This window comes from Convolutriloba macropyga, chromosome 1 (assembly GCF_964194025.1).
Source record: "Convolutriloba macropyga chromosome 1, txConMacr16.3, whole genome shotgun sequence".
NCBI lineage: Eukaryota > Metazoa > Xenacoelomorpha > Acoela > Convolutidae > Convolutriloba > Convolutriloba macropyga.
The window spans coordinates 38,986,538-39,005,806 of record NC_134468.1 but is presented as its reverse complement, the minus strand read 5'-3'; the positions used below and the strand labels follow the sequence as shown (position 1 = coordinate 39,005,806).

Here is a 19,269-nt window from a genome sequence, read left to right as displayed (position 1 = left end):
GTTAAATGGGATAAACCAACGCCTGTGGGAGCGGCCATCCTTGATCTTTCTAAACTCGCACTATACAATTTTCATTACAACGAGATGAGACCAAGATACGGTTCGCGAATTTGCGTCACGTATAAGGACACTGACTCACTTTTGTATCGCATAGAGACTGATGATCTGTATAAGGACATGGAGGAGTTCAAACATTTGCTGGATTTGAGCGACTATCCAACATCTCATCCGCTTTTCGACCCGACAAACAAAAAAGTTCCTTTGACAATGACAGATGAATTAAATGGATCAGTTTTGGAGGAAAGTGTAATCTTGCGATCGAAAATGTATAGTATCAAATTTGTCAGCGGTGTTAAACAGAGTGCAAAGGGCGTTCAGAAGGTACTTAAGAAAACGCTTCATCACGACAAATACCTCCAGTGTCTTCAAACAGGTGTTAGCAGCAGGGCGCCAATGACCAGAATACATTCCGCTAATCACCAGATACAAGTTACCACTACAAATAAAACAGCTCCGAGCTGTTTCGACGACAAGCGGTTTATTCTTGATAATGGCATTGACACCTTACCGTACGGTCATTATAGTCTTGGCCAGGAGCCACCAAAATCTTGCACAACTAGTACTGACTTTTCAAGCGATACCGACGACGACGATCGAGCTTCACTGTCAGCTGACGAAGAGAAGAACTTAATTGAGTTCAAAGAGCTCACTCCACATGACGCAGATTCTGTCTCCACGGCATCAACTTCATCTTTCGGTTGTTAAATGTTTTTTTTTAATAAAGCAATTAGAACAAATTTTATAGTGACTATGTTTTAGCTCCACCTGATCCCGGGTTCTTTCCGCGAGAGTTCGATCAAAATGAACCTACTTTGAATTGGAGTGATCTGAGTGACAATGAGCAAGAGGATGATAGCGAGAAAGAGTGTGGGACTGGGAACCCTTTCATTTATGATGAGGCGATAGAAGACGAATTGATTGGCGAGAGCGATGATGAAAATTGTTCAATTGAAGTATTGCCTGCAAAGCGATCGAGGCTAATTGTTCCTTACTCTGACTCAGACTAGAGAAATTAGAAATGTCAAATACAAATTTTTATTACATAATTTTGAACGTATGTTTTGACTGCAGTCGGCTATTAAAAAATCGTATTAAATTTACTTCATTAATCAAACCAATATTTTTAACTGCGCTCTCAACAAGGTGTCGAAATTGCTTCATCGCACTTATGCAGTCTTTTGAGTCATTGTAGTAGGCATGTCCAGTTTTTTCAAAAATTTTCAATGCGGTGTAAAGACAGTACATGCCACACAAATTGGAAGATTGGGATTGTGGATGAGGTGATGAGGCAATTTCATGAATAGTATATTTGTCACAATTTGAATAAATAATATGCACCCTTTCGTAGAAATCGACCTAGAAACTTAGTGGAATTGGCAAGCTATTCCAAATTACTATATTAGTTATTGACTTCTTTGCTGGCTTAACATGACTCTCTCTACCACGCCGCCTCTTATTTGAGTTTGTAGTAGTTCCAGAAAAGGTTGAATGAATAGCAACAATCAGTATCCAATGTGTTCCCCTCATATAAGAAGGGGAAGTGTTTATTATTTGGAAACGAGCGCTGCGTTGTGCTATTTTTGGAAAATTGTTGGCCGACCATACGCCTCCAAAAGTAAACTTTAGGAGACAAAACTTTTTAGCTACTTTCTTAATAGACACGTTATCCATTGAAAATAGTTTGGTTTTTGGAGATGTTTCTTTTTGCGTCAATAAAGACCTGACTGAACCTTTCTCCAATCAAAAAAAGTTCAACTGCCTCTGGGAGAAGTTCAGAGAAAAATAATTTGAGGGTTATTGGTGCTCCTGTCAATTCGGGGAATAATGTGAGGTTTTTAGACGCCTCCTGTGATGATGTCAGGTCAAAGGTTACAATGAATTTGTTTGCAAAATCCTTCAGAGAAATTTTGTTTCCACCGTTTTTAAATCCCAGAGCCGTTAAACTGTTGTGATATATGCGGACATTGTTCTCTGTGTCGACGGGAGTGCCTGCTATTGGTAAGCCGTTACCGCGTATTATTTCGATTCGTTTCATGTCGTACTTGTGATCCAAGAACGGGTTTGTGTCCTTCGAACCTCTAAACTTGTCGTTCGCGACCATGCACAACGTTAAGCGTCTGATTGGCTCAGTTCCAAATATGGACTCTTTAACAAAAGAGTTTTGTCCAGATTGCATGATGAAGCTTTTGCACAAGGATTCTATATAAGGATACCTTGCAGGAGCTTTTAGCAGTGCCCTTTCAATTGAAAGCCGAACGGACTCGGTCACAGTAATTTTGCGAACGAACAGCGAGGCTTTTTCAATAACTGCTGTAAACATTTTGTCTGAGTCGTCACCTAAGCTAATCAGACTGAACTCATTACTGGCTCGGTAGAGTTTTATTCGAATGTCAACTTCCGGGAGCATTAGTTTTTCGCAACTGAAAAAATCCACATAGAGAGAGCCATAGAAATTGAACGTGTAGTCGCCGGTCAATGTGTCCTTTAAGCGGTATTGCAGCCATTCTGATTTATTGGCATCTGATGAGGGTTCTGGATCGTAAGTGTATCCCTGACAAGCTGCCCAAGTCTCCTTACTATCACTGTTTGTTGTCAACTCGGTCTCCAAAACAGCGCGATGATGGTACGTGTTGTTGCTGTCCGAAATCAGAATTCCATTAGCGTATACTTCAACTTGTGAAAACAGACTGTGTAGCGCGTTATTTGCAAAAACAACCTTGCTTGCGTCGCTAGCCTTGATACGATCTTTTCCATCGGGCGTGTAAATAGCCACTTGAAGTCCTAATTGTAAAAAATTGAGGTCGATGCAATTGCGTTGATCTCCACAAATCAGAAAATCCAAGGTTGGACCTCGAGAACCAACTTGTGGGTAGATTTCCTGGTCGAATCCGCTTTCATAATTAACAAGAACATTGGGTTTTTCGAAAAAATCTAGCGCTGTATGTGTTACAGGGTTGGCAATATCTGCTGCTAAGGTCGTAAACTCGGTCATTTAGTACTTTATGTTTGACAAAATATCAGTTCGACTGCGTTTGGCTTTTGAATTTTTAAAAGTGCTGCCGTTGATCGTTTTTGCAGTCCGCTTGCGAGAGGTTGTCTTTCTTATCTCTCGTGTATTTGCTGATAAGGATTCCCTGGGGGGGGGGCTCCCGCCCGCCACCGGGCGTACGGACGGCGCGGCGACGCGGGCCCGGGCGCCCGATGCGTGCGTGGAGCGCGGTCCTTTCGGCGCCGCACGCGAGCGGGACGGCTTCACGGAGTCCGAGATTGTTTTTGAAACTGATTTTTTGATCGAATCTTTCGCAACAGCTTTTAGCTTCTTTTTTCCGGCTATCATCTGACCAATTTCTGGAATTGCTGCACTGACTAGATTCCGTCCAACCTTCTTGGCAATCGGCAATGCGTATTTTTTCAAAAGAGGTAATGTGCAACGGCCAATACGCACAGCTAGAGCACCAAGACCAGCGGCACCTGAACCAAATTGTCTGGCAGGGCCTACATGGGTAACAAAATTGTCTTGATTTCTTGAAATTTGAGCGTCGTAATGTGCGTCCATGAGCGACTGGTTTTTGTGTTCGTAATGGGATAAATGATTTTTATTGGGGCAAAAGTTGGAATTTCAGAGTCAGCCAGCTGCGACCTATTGATAGAAAAGGCATAAGTTGGCCTGTTTCATCGCGAATAGTTATGGTTATTGATTGAAATGATGACTTGACTACATCTTTCCACTGCAGGTTTGAGAAGGATTGGTGACAAATAGTTGCTACCTCGTCTAGTTTCCTATTTGATGTACTGTTGATCGCAATTGATCTAAGAAGTGATGTGAAAGTGTTGCCCAGTATTTCATCCTGTATGAGGTCACAATAGACAAACATTGTATGGCGCCCACCTGAAATGTCAACTGGAAATTTTGGGTTGACGCCAACTTTAAGAATGTCTGTACCAAGAATATTTTGAAGGTCACTGGAAATGAGTTCTATACTAAATGGTGTTTCAAAGGGTTTTGTTCCGTTCCATGTCTGTTGGCCTTCATCTTCACTTGAGCTGGCGGCTGTCAGAAAACCGTCCTCCTCGTTTTCTGTAGACTGGAAATCATCTTTTTGGTGTCCTCGTGGCAATATTTTTAGCTTTTGACTGTGACTTGATATACACCAATTGTAAGGCCAATCAGTTGCGTGTCTTGATCGAAAACTCTTAACAAAAATTTTGCTCATCAAATGATCAATCGATGGGTAGTAGCCAGTGTCAATTGTGCATCTCGAGTTGGAAATTTTTGCAGGACTGTCCGTCGCACCTGTAGGTCGACGCCGACGACGGCCTATGTCAACGTAGAGCTCGTCAGCACTTGTTGGCTCTATTACCTTATCGCCATCATCGTCATGATCATCGTTATCATCTTCAGAGGACTCTGATTCCCCATGATTAGTTTCTAGTAATCCTTGTGTAACGTTTTGAAATTTAGCGGGCCATGAAATTTCGAGCAATGCCACTTGCCAGCGGCCAAATTTTTTGTTGAGATCAATTGTTTTTGGCAACAAGTTGGTAAAAGATGCCATTGTGTTGCCGGGGTAAGTGTTTGTGGACGAGTTTGAAATTAAATTTATTGTGAAACTTCTAAGGCTGTCTAATGATGTCATATTAAATTTCGGAATATTTTGTTAGTTCAGCTTCGTAAAATCTGCCGTCTATCGCTTCACTTGTTTCATGGGAAACTACACGGTATGTTGGAGGGTTGAGTGTGAGGACCTTATCTATTCGAAATATCTCGTGACTGAATTGTATCTGATAACCACGATGAAACGTTTTAATATTTCTCTTTATCCGAACCGTTTCACCAACTGAAAATTTTGGTTTTTGGATCTTCTCGTTCAATGTGAGGGATACCAAGAAGCTTGTATGTTGCTTGGTCACTTTTTTCGGAGCGAGACCAGTCACTCTGTTTACACGCGAGTTGATTACATTGACAACGTTTTGTAAGTTATCTATGTAGCTGCTTGTATGGTTTTCATTCAAGTACTTGTAAATCAGAGACTTGATTGATCGGATGTTTCGTTCTGCAAAAGCGCTTTTCTTTTCGTTTCTTGTTTGGTAGAGAATTATTTTTTTCTGTTCGCAAAACTGTTTGAAAGAGCCTAAAAATTCCTTCCCATCGTCAGTCCACACTTTCTCTGGTCTGATTTTTGTTGTCATTGTTGCAAAAGCTCTCCTAGTTGTGGTGGCGTATTTGTTTTTCATTGGTTGAACACGCAGGAAACGACTTAATGTGTCCACAGCGACTAGTAAATATCTGGTGTTTCGGTTGTCGGCAGATAGTGATTGCATATCTGCGAGATCAAGGGACCAAATTTCATTCAAGCGGTATGATTGCACCTTCAGTCGGGGAAAACGGTGCCTAGTTTGTTTGAACTTGGTGTATGTTGAGTTTGTTTTCAGATAGGTCTCTACAGTTTTCCGCTTTAGTCCGGTTTCTTTCATCAATCTATTGACACTGCCGTAGGCTGAGGGGTAGTTTGAGTTGGTATAGAATTTTTGTGCAATTTGTAGGCCACGACTATGGGTGATTGCTGATGAGATTACCCTTTCATTTCTGCATTTTGTGCAAGTAAAAGTTCTGCTGTTGTAGTCATTTACATTTTGTAAGCCAGAGCACTGGTAATGCACCCAACCGCATATTGTGCAGTAGAAAAGCGGTCGTTTTTTGTACTTTTCCCCAAAAGTTTCTTGCAGCTTCCACATTTGAGTTTCCTGACTGGTCCCGGGTTTCTCTCCACTCCGGCAAGTATTAGGAGCAATTCAATAAGAAGGTGTAGTGTTGAGATGTTCAGTATCTGGGAGAAAACATGGAAAGCCATGTGGTGTTCGAATCTCTCGTAAGTTTAGGGCTGACTGCCTTGGCGTTTGTATTTGCAAATAAGTGTTGAGCAATTTTCAATGCTCTAATCAATTCAAGGTCTGCAGGTGAAAATTTTTTTGTGGGATGCTGAATGTTCATCAAAAGTTGAAATAAATTGCTGTCTGATGGAGGTCCTCCGGATTTGTTTTGTAATTTTCCTGTTTGCTTGTCAATTGCTATTGTTTCTGATTTCTGCAACAATTTGATTATTGCTTTTGATTTTTCAATTTTCCCACTTGACAGTCCAGTTGATAATAGTTGTTCTACTATTTCGTTTGCTTCGTCCGAACTCAAATTATTTTGCTGATGTTCCCTAGCTACCATTTCATCTGTTTCTTGGTTTGACCCACCAGGCTTAGGTACTTGATTGAGGGTGGCTGCAACACTCAATTGAGCTGCAACGTCTGTTTGGTTGTTTTTGTTGCTGTGAGAAAGTAAGTATTCTTTAGTGGTGGAGGTTGAGGTCTGGCTATCTTGTACTGTTTTGTTTCCGTTCAACAGCTCGTTATAGGTTTGTAATGAAATAAGTAAAAACTTTTTTGCTTCTACTTTAGTTTGCTTGCTCATCTTTAAAATGATTTTGAACGGGCTCATAAATTATTTTAATTAGCTGCAATCCCTGCTTGGTTGCGAGAAGTTTTTGTTTCTGACTGAACTTCACTTTCTTATTACAAACAAATGTTAAAATGTTTTTAAATTTTTTTAATTTGCTCTCATTTAAAGTAGTTTGAGCTAATGAGACATTCCCATGAACAATGTTATAAATACAGTCCAGTAGAAACTTTATAAACTCATTATGAAGATGGAGAATTGCGAAACGCTTCAGTACAGGTTTGAAGCCCATAAGCAGTTTGAAAGTAGTCAGATGATGTGAATGATTCATCGAGTTGAATTTTATTATCTAAAGTTTGTGAACTGTAAAATATTGTAAAATTGTCCGTCAAGTTTGAACATAACCGTAGCTGCTCACAGCATCGAGGATCCAGGTCAATCAACAAATGTCCAAATGGTTCCTTAGTTGCAGTTTTATACGCTGACAATAAAAGATTACGGCTGCCCAATTGGCGGCCAAGAACGTCAATTTGTATAATATCTCTGGGGTTTTTCAGCAAAAGCATATGCGTAACATTAAGATCGATTGTTTTTGAGTTTTTACTTTTTTGATACAAATTATGCTTCAATAAAATTGCGTGTCTGTTTTGATGGCGACCAGAAATAACTAGGTTTAAAAATTCTTCTTGTTCGCTGGCTTCATTGTACACATCGTCGAAAACCACTAGTTGACGATTTTTCTCATAAGTAGAGTTGATTTTGTTCCAATCAAGTCCATGAATGAAACCTATTTTTGTGTCAAGAATATTGGCAAGCTCTGTATAAACTTTTTGCCAATGCTGATATACATATGTCACTTTGTCAAAGCTGGGAGAAAATAAACGTTCTTGTTTGATGAGGATATCTGCAACCAGGCGTGTTTTTCCTGATCCACTGGGTCCGACGACCACCATCATCAAATGAGGTTCCGTTACAATAACTTTATTCATTTGGGTGTGGGAATAAAACAGCCAATACTAAATGCTAAAAGCGACCAAATTTCTGGTCTTTCGGTTGAGAACTTATTGATGAACAGAAAGCAAAGGCTCGTTGCAATCGCTCCAATCAAAAGAAAGATGTGAATACTATAAAATACCAAAGATCTTTCAATGTTTCCACACAGTTTCCACGGTGGGCGCTCCTCATTGTTATCATCAAAAATAATCTTACTGGCAAAATCCAACTGACAATCCGGTGAGTCGGCCATGACTATTGTGTACTCCTAGGCGGTGGCTCAGGTGTTGGCGTCTTATTCGATTGCTGTGATATAGCGACAAAGTATTCCAACAGTTTAGCTGCCTCAATTAGCAGTTCAATTTCATCTCGAGTAAGATCAATTTCGGTTTGAACGGGAACACATCTCTGACCCACCTTTTTCCAACACAGTTTCCGCAAAATAATTTCTTCATTCTGATTTTTGTTTAAAAATTGCAAAGCTGCGAGCTTTGAAATATGCAGTGTAAAGTTATCTAAGTTATTGCTAGTCATCTAAAATGGCAACGCATCAAAATAGGACCGAAAAACTAGTTTGAATATTGTCCAAAAAAGAACACCGGTAACGTGCCCGAAAAGAAAATGGCTAGGAATGTTTGAAACAATGTATACATAGCCGGGCCCTGTTGCGTATTGTTCTTTCATGAACCCAAAGGCATCATGAAATGCAGCATGCGTTCTCAAAATTTTAAAATGCTTGAGATATTTATGAAGTCTGCTATCACCAGGTCCTATCAATCCACCATGTGGGGCCAGTTTGTTGATGACCTGGAGATCAGAATTTGGTTCAATGAACATACAAACTGCCAAAAAGGCATTCTTTGTTGTTTCGTTCCTAGGAAAATGCTTGGAAACAATTTCAAAGTTGTTCAATACTTTATTAATATCAGGAATGTTTATCATTCAAATGCCCCAACCAACTGATTTACAGAGTGTATATAAAGAAAATGGTGTTTATAGTTACAGTTTTTTTTATCAGTTTTTCTTTGTTTGTTTAGATGATTCATCGGAATTTTCCACCTCTTCTTTGCGCGCCTTGTTCTCCCAGTCCTCCTCTAAAGGAGCGTCCCAACATTCCCAGCAAGTACACTGCGCATTATTCATTCCACATTGAACTTCCAAGTAGACCGAGTGATCCGATCTGTAAATTGATCCCCAGCCAGTCGCCAATATATCAATGTAGTCTTCTAAAGTGTTCTTGAACGGAGAATCGGTACTCTCAAGGCTTTCAATTTTCGTCAGAATTCTTCTCTGATATTCCGTCATGCCTGCTGGCTCTAATCGCCGATTCGGGCAAGATCGTTCAATTTCCCACACTGTCTCCATTGCGCTACATCTTTTGGGTGAAATGTCCCTTACGGTATCAGCGTTTCTTGTGAATTGCTCGAAGATGTCTCCCCGTCTTGTAATGTCTGATATGTTGAGACGCAAGAATTGCTGATTGAACGTCTGAAACGCGCTTGATGGTGCAAAAATTCTTGCCTTGATCTCAAAGAGGATTTTGCTTTCATGGCGAATATAGGATTTGATAATCTTCTCCATATGTTTTGGATTATCGTTTGTATAGACCAGAATGTGTTGGTGCTCAAATGAGATGTCGTCGCACCATCTGAAATGCTGTTGAGTCTTTTCTGGCTCATGGTTAACAACAGCAAATTGCCATTCTGTGAACTGATCAATCCAGTGTGCAAGGCCTTTTGGCTGAACTTGGGTTGTCTGACTGGCCTCTCGTTGGTCGGTCTTGCGTCTCTTGCTGTTTGAATCGAATGGAAACTGAGAGGGAATGAGGACTTGAGCACTGTAGACTATGAATCGAAAGTTATCTGAATTTTCTGGACAGCTATTCATGGTAACTGCTGAAATTGAGTGATTGTAAGTTTTGGAGCTTAGTATTTATAGGGTGGCTTATTTATTCGAACTCAGATAAAATTCCAAAATTGTGATAGCATTGTTTGTTCAATCATGATAAAAAGTAATTTTGGTTACAAGAAGGCAACTTAGCCCCGTTGGTCATAATGACGTACCATCTGGGCCAAGTTGCCTTAGAATTTGCGGTATTTTGAATTGTTTTAAAGAATTGTGTTACAAAATCCAATAACCGTAAATAGTGATACAATGTTAGCAGTATTTGGGTTTTGTAGCTCAAGGGAGTAGGCAGCTTTCTAGGTGTTAGATAGAGTGATTTTGGCGTAGGTTCGAGACTGGGTAGGGAGGGATCCTATATCTGTGCGGTAGACCACCCCATTTTTCACTACTACTTAGTTAGCTAGTTAGATGTCAAAAACTGAGTTTCTGGGAACATAAAACAGCTGTAATTTTTTTTAAAAATACACTTCAAAATTTTGCTTTGAAAGTACGACCTCAAGGTTAATTTTCTGATCACTAAACCTTCCGTTCTGTTTTTCATTAATAACTTGAGAACTCACCGATGTGATTTTCCAGCAGTTTCTTCTGTAGGTATTTTGATGTGCTAAGAAACGCTGCATCGTCTGCGTCTGTGTTGACTGTGACCTTGACTGACCTGGCTGAACCGACTGCACTTGTAGTACTCTTGCCTGACCTTGAAGTTGACGCCCCTCCCGTTCCTGTCGTCCCAGTAATTGCTGAAATAGATTTAAACATTAAAAAATATGCTAAGTATTTATCGGCTTGACAACCATTGCTATTCTGTCGCCTATGATATCAAAAAGAAAAGTGGCACCATTTTTCTAGGAACTGTGAACAACTGATTATTCGAGCTGATTATCCGGAATGAACTTTTTTATACAAGTAACAATCGTCGAATTACGGTGAAATTGAACACTTCAGTGTAATTAAATTCAAATTTGAACATGGACCCCGAGACCTATTCAAATATTTCGCGCACTCACTGGGGCGGTATTTTAGAACATTAGCAAACAATGGGTTTTAAATTATTGGGCCACATCGTACTATAGTTATTTATTCCATACCTCATGCTAGAAACCTGCATGTACTAATAATAAATAACAATTCTGTAAACAAAGAGACGTCTATCAAAAAGTACGCTATTGGTATGATTAATATTTGTTGTCAAAAATCTCTCAAATAACAATGAGGCCGTACCATAGTGTTTACTGAAAAACATTGGCAGTAGCAGAAAATTCAACGGCAAAGATCTACTAACGTAGCCAAAATCAACTTGACGCGTGAAGTGTGCTTGCTTGGCAGGTATGCATTGAAAAGCTCGTTCAACAAGCGCCAAACAGAGATAAAATCAAGTAGCATAAATATGTCCATTGAGTTAATTAGAAAAGTTAATGAGACCACACTGACTTACCTCGACCAGACATCGTCCCTGAAACGGACAAGAAAGGAGTTAAAAAACAAAACAAAATATAGGGAACTTTGAGTTCTTTAGTATTATATTGTACCAGGTGTACAAAAACATCAACCGATCTAACTTTAAAGCTATAAAAAAAGTCATCGGGGGAGCGGATATTTTGGAAAATTTGTATAAAAATATTATCGGTAAAAAATGAAGAGCACTTTTTTAAATAACTTTTATTTCCCGTCAAATTTTCAATTATGAATTTTACAAACTGCATGTAACTGTACTTTAATCATACAATGTAATCATGAAACTTTAAATGAAATCCAGTTTTACAAGAAAACCTGCTTCAGGTTTTTGGTTTTAAACACTTACTCCCATTTCCGCTTCTCAGGTCTTTCAGCCATTGCTCTCGCCGCTTGTCCGGATCAAATTGCTTGGGCAGACCAGACTTTGTTTTGTATGGAGAGTCTAAACAATCATGGAAATATAATCAATTAATACAAGATGCAGTTAGCACCAATAAAACGACTGAAAACATACTAAATTTTTTCTTCTTTTGACGGGGTTTGGTCGTGCTCACCGTACTCTCACTTCCATCCATGAAAGTGGTCTAAAAGGCACAAAATTATATCATGCTCTTGGATAATGCCTGGTAAGCGTTCGAAACCCATTTTAAGATATTACATTAGCCCAATAAAAACTCAAAATCATCCACATTCACGTGAAAAACATATCATCAGCATCTAACATAGCATCAAACGCATCCTCAAAAATGAAAAAGGAAAATGATTTCCAAAACAGCCGCCAAACCGTACGAAAATTGATAATCTGAGTAGCAGTATAAAAAGGCAACCGTACGAAAATTGATAATCTGAGTAGCAGTAGAAAAAGGCAACAATAGAAAAAGGCAACAGCAAGAAAAAGGCAACAGATCTTTCTGCTAGCTTTTTAAAGCTAGCAGAAAGATCTTGATATTCTTGTATAAAAATCGCTAACGTGAAATTATAAACTGCTCGAACAGAACAGAACTAACAAATTTATTAATGCTCTGAAATTAATTCGACATGATATGACTCACAATGCGAGATTGGTTATCTAAGCAATTGCATACAACGGTTATCTATTGCCAAACATAGGGTAATCAGACTTGGGTCGGACCGATCAAAACCTAATGCACGAAACAGCGTGTACATAGAGTCGCCAGCAATTAGTTTTTGAGGCTCTCTTACTGGGAAAACAAGGACGCCTCAATAAAAATTAAATCGCTGTACATGGAACGGCACAATTACCAAGCAATCTCGCCAATGCAAAGTATGAGTTAGCTTTTCATAGTCTTGTCACATATAGCTCAACCAAAACACCATCAGAAAATGAAAACAAGATCACAACGAGACAGTATGAATGAGACCAGTTGGTACTGCAAAAAAAACAAAACTTCGAAAAGCAGACCTGGATTTCTATCGATCTAGCGAACTAAGGAATGTGCTGGTAAAATGTACAAACGCACCTTTATCAAAATCAGTCCAGTCGAAAATGTACTAGAATCAATTGATGAAGTTCTACGCCAAGTCTCAGCTGTTCACGTGAACGACATTATGCAGGTGCGGCAGCTGGAATCCTCTCAAAAACTGACGCAAATGAAATATGATATCTAAGGGTGACAAAACGCTGGAGCTATCCCGGAAGACTACACTATTACTACAAGTATATTGCCCGTCCCATTGGTATTTGGTCTTTTTGTATTTTCACTTTGTTCTTTTTCAATAGGTAAGCTCTAAAATTTATTTTAAAGGCGTTCTATCGAACAAACATTAATACATCATGTGCAGTATCAAAAACTAACTGAAAAAAAGAGCAAAAAAAAGATAAAACTAAGCAGAACACATTTAAGTTCGAAGGATCAAATAATAAAATGTTTCTGGCAGCTAGTGTAGCATATCACCCAGCATAATCAGAAACCCCATATTTTTAACTCTAGGTGTTGCGGTGCAACTCGAAAATTGACATGTGCTCAAATATTCCGAACAAAATTGATGTGGAGCCTCCTGAAAAGATAAATTTCATGTTGAATCATAGTAATGCGATATCAAAAGTCAGAAATCCACAAGTCATACTTGTAAGTGATAGTTAAACAAAGAATTTGTGATAAAAACTAGACACTTTGACTAATCAGTTTTGAATGGTAGAATCGAAATGTGATAACGGTGTCCAAATTGTTACATCAAACTATGGCGGACTATCAAACTTAAAAACAACTAGATTAAGAAATGGCCCTCCCCAAACTGCGTGAATAATGGCTGGTTCTCGTCCCTCCCAGCACTTCATCATCATATAGCATTTCGTATTTTTCAAATCTATCAATAAAAAGAAAAAATAACAAACACACATCAGTTGAGGAAAAAGTAAAAACAAAAGAAAGACAACCATTGAAAACCAAGAACTGAAGGCGAGAGTAGATGAGTCAAACTAACAGCCTCCCTTCTCCAACAGCAGCTCCCGTAGAAGTATCAACAATCCCACAACAAGCGCTTTAGAAGCGGATGGGACAGCTCCACCAGTGCACGCAGAGACAAGAAGGCAAAACGTTGCATAAAAAACATCAATTATTCTTTGTTCATATTTGTTCTTTTTTAATAAATTGGTAATACTGGTAGGCTTTGGTACTGCTTTTGGGGACAACTTTTTGATAGCGGGTTGAAAATTAAACATCAATATATGTTTGGTTGAACCTGGATTGATGCCTAACGTCTGCTAGAATTAATTTCAAATCTTGCATCATTATCATTTGTCGTTGATTTAAAAGCAAATGTCTCCCCTTGCAACAGCTGAAAATCACAATCAATCTCAACATCACTTAACAGATTCGAAAAGAAATCGCGAATGTCATTATGTCTCATATGGGTGTATCCTCCTTTTGGACGATGGAGAGCATGTGCCACGGTGAAAATTTTATTACATGCAGATAAAGAAGGAATCTTTACTAGTTCACGATCATAGCAAAGGGCAATGCAATAACGAAACTCGCTTTTCGTTATGTCTACTTGATATCGATTCAATAGCATAGCGAACCACCTGATGCGGCTTCTTCACTAGCTAAGTCAAGTGAGCGAAACTCGTTCTTAATCAATTCGCTCTTAATTAATGTCTTCTTCCATTTGATATCAATTTCATCTGATAACGAATTGATATTTCATTCCGCATAAGATTTGCAGTTGCTTTAGTTCGGCTTCGGATAAGGATAAGGGATGTGAAAGTCGGACTGATCGTTCCTATCCCTTAAAACGGTCTGCACGTTTGAATATGTTTAGGCTAGCCTGCCTTGTCGGCAACGAAAATATATTCTGGTATTTTTGTTTGTGGGCTCGAATCAAAAAAAGCTCATTGTTGATTGATGTCTCCACATTCTTTTAACAAGTCTTCAAAATTGAGGGTTGTACGAACTAAAAATGTCAATTTATGCTGAACCGATGAAATGGACGATTGACATATATTTTGAGGTGAAAAATTTGCATAAGATTTTTAACAAAAACTTCTGCTGTCTTAGTGATCTCTCTAAAAATTTCTTTTTCCATTATCAGGACCTATAACACTATCCAATACACTACAACCGTCAAATACTTAAATACTTCCCCTTCCACATTAACAAAAATCTGCAGATGTTCATTAGTAATAAGATGGCAATAGGTAAGAAACCGTCAAAAAGTTCTTTCAGATTATTAAAAGACCCGCCGACAGCGTAGCGTTACCATTGTCCGCATAACACTTTTGAACTGTGAAAAAGTCATGAAGTTCAATTAAAGGGTTTAAGGGTTTATGTTAATCCCATATATCGACTTTGCAATGGGGTTCAGCCAGTGTTGTACCTTCCTGAGAGTATTGTTTGTTTGTTGATAAACTTTTTTGATTGTTCTCGATATGAATTACATATGAAATTTTAGAGGGAAGGGCATAATAGTTCTCGGTGTTTGTTGAGGTTAGGTCACATGAGCTCAGACGAAACTATAATTGATGGTACTTAATGTCCTGTGGGGGCGCAAACGGCAAAGATCCAAACAATTGTACTGCGTAAAATTAAAGCGCGCCAAATCAAAGCTTAACAGTGCACGCGAAGTACCAAAACTAATTCTCCCTCTAATTTTAGAACTCTTGTTCAAATCAGCAGAACGGGATGAACAAATCAATTCCCAAGCAAAATCTGAAGAAATTATTCGAAATATTTTTCCCGGCCAATCAATCTTTTGAATGTTAACACAACTTTGAGTCGAAATGCAGCTGTTATCTCTTGGCAAAAATTAAATTTAGAGTACAAAAAATCGGATCTATTCTATTCCCCCCCCCCCCCCCTAGTTTTTAGATTGCCATTGGACTGAACGTTATTCTAATTTCGTCCAGTTCTTGCAGTTTGAGCACTTGCAAATGATTCGCAAGGTGCGTATATTATCGTACTTGTAATTATTGGCGAATACGCTGCTTTTGTCTTGAATAGTCATGTTTTGTATTTAGGGGTAATAGAGAGGGCAGGCAGGGGTATTGGAAACTCATCTAGTTTTCGGAGTCACTATATTTGGCTCTTTTCTGTTATTGCCCCCCAGCCTTATATAGCCAGTCTATTTGCACCCCCAAATATGTTCTTTTTGGTCCTTAGAGATCCTTTATTTAAGTCATAATAAATTGCCGGTACCGGTAGGCGAATAGATGAGTTTTTGTTTCCGGTTGTCAAAAAAATTAGTACCATAGAGCTATTCCAGCAAAAGAAAAGCGAAAAAAATATTAAAAACACGATTATTCTTTGTCTGCTTACATTATAAGCAAAGTTTGATTACCGTATACGTCTTAATTTCAAAACTTGGCTGCACAATTAAATTGTAAATACCGTTTGTATATAATTGTATATGTTAGTGTATGAAATGAAACCAATATGCTATAATATGTATAAATGGGGGGGGGGGTGCAAACGGACATGGGGGGGCAATAACAGAAAAGAGCACTATATTGCATTTGCAGATGAACCGACAGCATTCGGATTGATGGTACTATCCTATCTGTCCTCATTCGCCCCTTTTCAACTGCAAATGAGATGGAGATTGTTTAACCAACTTCAATATAATTCTATTGCTGACACTAAATGGGATCTCAAATGTGCCTCGCAACTTTTGTGAAAAATGAGTTCAGCATTTGAAACAACTTATTCATCAATATGATGATAGTGTGCGCTTTCTTCTTTTTGAAAGCAGCATTAATGCATGACTTTTCTATCCCACGCTTATCCCATTGAGTTACAGCTTCAGACATGTGATGTAAAAGGGTTCAGGAGTGCATTTATACAAAGATTTTTTAAATGAAGAGGAAAAGCAGAAAATCTTCTGCAAAAAGATGTTCACTTACATCTGAATCGAGCACCATGATTGAGGATATCGTTACATTACTGATCTGAAAATTTTAAAGAAGACATTTACAATTTTTGGAAAATACTTAAACATCCGATTTCAATTAACGGTATCTCGTATGGGTTATATCAGCATAGTAATCTATAATGAAGATTGTTTACTGATACTTGTTGTGATAATTGAAGAAGGAACCGATGGATCGGTCAATTAACGCAATCAGCATAAGAAGGTTTGGCACGAAATTAACGGATCTCAATAAAGAAAAACTTAGCTAAGAAATTCGATAACTATTTCATTCTGTCCACCAAGTGAAAAAAAAAACAGGTCCTCCTGACACAAGAACATCCTTAAAAAACCAGTGATTTTCTAAACTCAAGGGCTATCAGGTTGGGCAATCTCCTCACGCAACCATATGAATAACTTGCCACATTGATCAACCGGTTCCTATCGGAAAGGCAGCCAACTAGTATTCCTGGTCGCTGCTGCCAGAAGTTCTGTGCTGTTACCCAGTATATTTCAGAAATAACTGATGCACTTGATCTTTTTGGTTCACTTTAAAATACTGTCATGTTATAGTCATTACTTTAAACTCAATCGAAAAATTATTTTTATAAGCTTGTAATTTCATAAGCAAGTACAACTGATGTTACTAAGCATGTACAACTATTAACAGAAACATTCAGTATAAATTCAGTTGAAATACCTGGTTTCACATGCTTCTGCACAAGGGCGATAAAAAGCGGGAAGGGGCGGCCGCAAAGCGGCTTAGCAATTGCACTGAGTAAACAATTAAGAATTACATGCAATGTTCTTCATCAAAACAATAAATTACTAGCTCTGCAGATGAAAGAATTCAGCCTAATTATAATTGTAGCATATTTTCCATCAAAAACCGATTTAGAGACAACATATCAGGCACTTGCCGAAGCATTTCAATGCTGTCAAGGCAGAGCACGTATGATCCTGGGCGGCAACTTCAATTGCAGACTCGACTCAACGGAAAGAGGCAACTTACTCTGCGAATTTTTAATTAATTGGAATATTCAGTGTTAACGACAATGAAGAAAAAACATACGAATTCCAGTGCGGTAAGTGTTATCGATTTATTTTTCGTAAGCAAGGAACTTTTAGAACATTTTAACGAGATAAAGATCAACAATTCATTCCTAACAAAGCACAAGACGGTTTCTTGCTGCTTTGATCTAAAACGCAGACATGATATAGCGGAAAACAGAAGGAAGCAAATGTAAACTCGATGTTGAACAATTGAACGAACGAATGAAAAGCGTTCAAAATCAGCAACGCATTAGACACATCGTATGACGAATTCGCCAAGGCCATTCATGAATCAGCAACCGTTCGGCCTGAAAGAAAATCACCGAATGGGTTCAAAAGAGAACTGTACCTATTGCATAAGCAGTTGAAAGCTGGATATAGACAGAGACATAAAGCAGACTCTGATTATTTTAAAAACAAAGGACCCTTAAGAAACTTTGCACAAAACACAAAGTGATGCATGACATAGATCGCAAAAGTTTCATAATCAGAAAAGCGGAATCAGAGGGGCGAGACTTTTGGAAAATTCTGAAGTCAAAGAAGGTTTTAGCAAAAGTATTCGGAATTACAGTTCCAACTTGGGAATCATATTTCGAAGGTCTATTTAAAGCTAAGGGCGAAATATCAGATGAGCTCTTAGACGAGCAAACCTTAGGAAACCACGATTATTGTTTTTCAAACTGGAAATGTACCGGACAATTGAATGATCCAATAACACGTGAAGAAATTACCGACAAAGCTTCAAAGTTAAAAGCTGGTAAAGCAGCGGGACCAGATGGAATAACCAACACTAGTATTAAATTAGATTTTCAGTCAATGCAAAGATATGTATTCCATTTACTTAACCTCTGTTTTGCGGAGCATAATGTACCACGAATTTTGAAATTATAATGTAATAAACCACTGTACAAAGTCAAAGGGAGCAAAACAAAACCAAGTCCCTACAGAGGCATTAGTCTGTTATCTTGCATGTACAAGTTGTTTACGGGTATCATTTACCACCTTTTGCGAATATGGGTCGAGCGAAATCAAATTCTGCCATCAAGTCAATATGGTTTCAGACGTAAACTGTCCACAATCGACGCAGTTTCGCACTTGAAAAAAGCAATCAAGCATGACATCAGCTGCAATGGCAAATACTATGCCTGCTTCATTGACTACGAAAAAGCATTTGACTTCGTAAATAGGAACCTCCTGCTTACAAAACTGATAAAAACGGGGCTCCACGGGAACATGCTACACAATACAATCAGTGCTAAATTGCAACTTCAGCAGATCCTTGATGGAGAATTCTTGTCAAATGAGATTGAACAGAAATCAGGAGTAGCACAAGGAGAGAAACTCTCACCACTTTTATTTAGTTTATTCATAGCTGAATTATATTTTGAGTTGAAATGCAAGGCACTAGATGTTATATTTTACGCTGATGACTTAGGACTTGGGAGCCATAGCCAATGCCAACTACAACAAAAATTGAATGATCTGAACACGTATTGTAGCAGGAATTATTTGAAAATTAATGTAAACAAGACAAAATGCATAAAATTTAGAAGAAGTGTCCGTTTAGCCGTCGACGAAAAATTCTATATATCGAAAAGAGAAGTTGAATTTACTAACACCTTTTGTTCTATAGGTGTACTTTTTTCAAGCACGTTATCTCCCAGTCATCATCTAAAGCATCTAATGAACAAAACATATCCGCCAGTAGCTTCAATAAACCAAAAACTAAATCTAAATCTAACTAAATTAAAGGTCAGCTTCAACTCAGCACAAAACCTCTTCAATTCAATTGTTTTTCCAGCTTCAACATACTGATTAGAGATGAACTTTTTGAATTCGAAATAAAACAACATTACCGGAAAGTAGAAGCCGTTTTTTGGAAAAGTTGGTGCGGAGTAAGCAAATACCTGAACCACAACGCTTTTAAACAAATTGATGTTTCATGATATACAAGGATTAAAAGACTGCCCGCCAAAACACAGGAGAGTGATAGCCAA

At 38.4% G+C, this 19,269-nt stretch overlaps 1 protein-coding gene across 1 annotated transcript in view; it reads right to left on the bottom strand.

The window, feature by feature from the left end:
• The window catches only part of LOC142338673 (uncharacterized), a 62,150-nt gene extending 45,832 nt beyond the window's left edge, over window positions 1-16,318 (bottom strand). Inside the window, exons 1-5 of the mRNA XM_075388541.1 lie at window positions 16,215-16,318; window positions 11,370-11,439; window positions 11,202-11,297; window positions 10,836-10,853; window positions 9,964-10,140 (exon numbers count right to left, since the gene is read on the bottom strand). Of these exons, the coding sequence (XP_075244656.1) occupies window positions 9,964-10,140; window positions 10,836-10,853; window positions 11,202-11,297; window positions 11,370-11,439; window positions 16,215-16,232 (379 nt within the window). The 5' untranslated portion in view covers window positions 16,233-16,318. The remainder of the gene's footprint in view (window positions 1-9,963; window positions 10,141-10,835; window positions 10,854-11,201; window positions 11,298-11,369; window positions 11,440-16,214) is intronic.
• Between the last annotated feature and the right edge of the window lie 2,951 nt (window positions 16,319-19,269).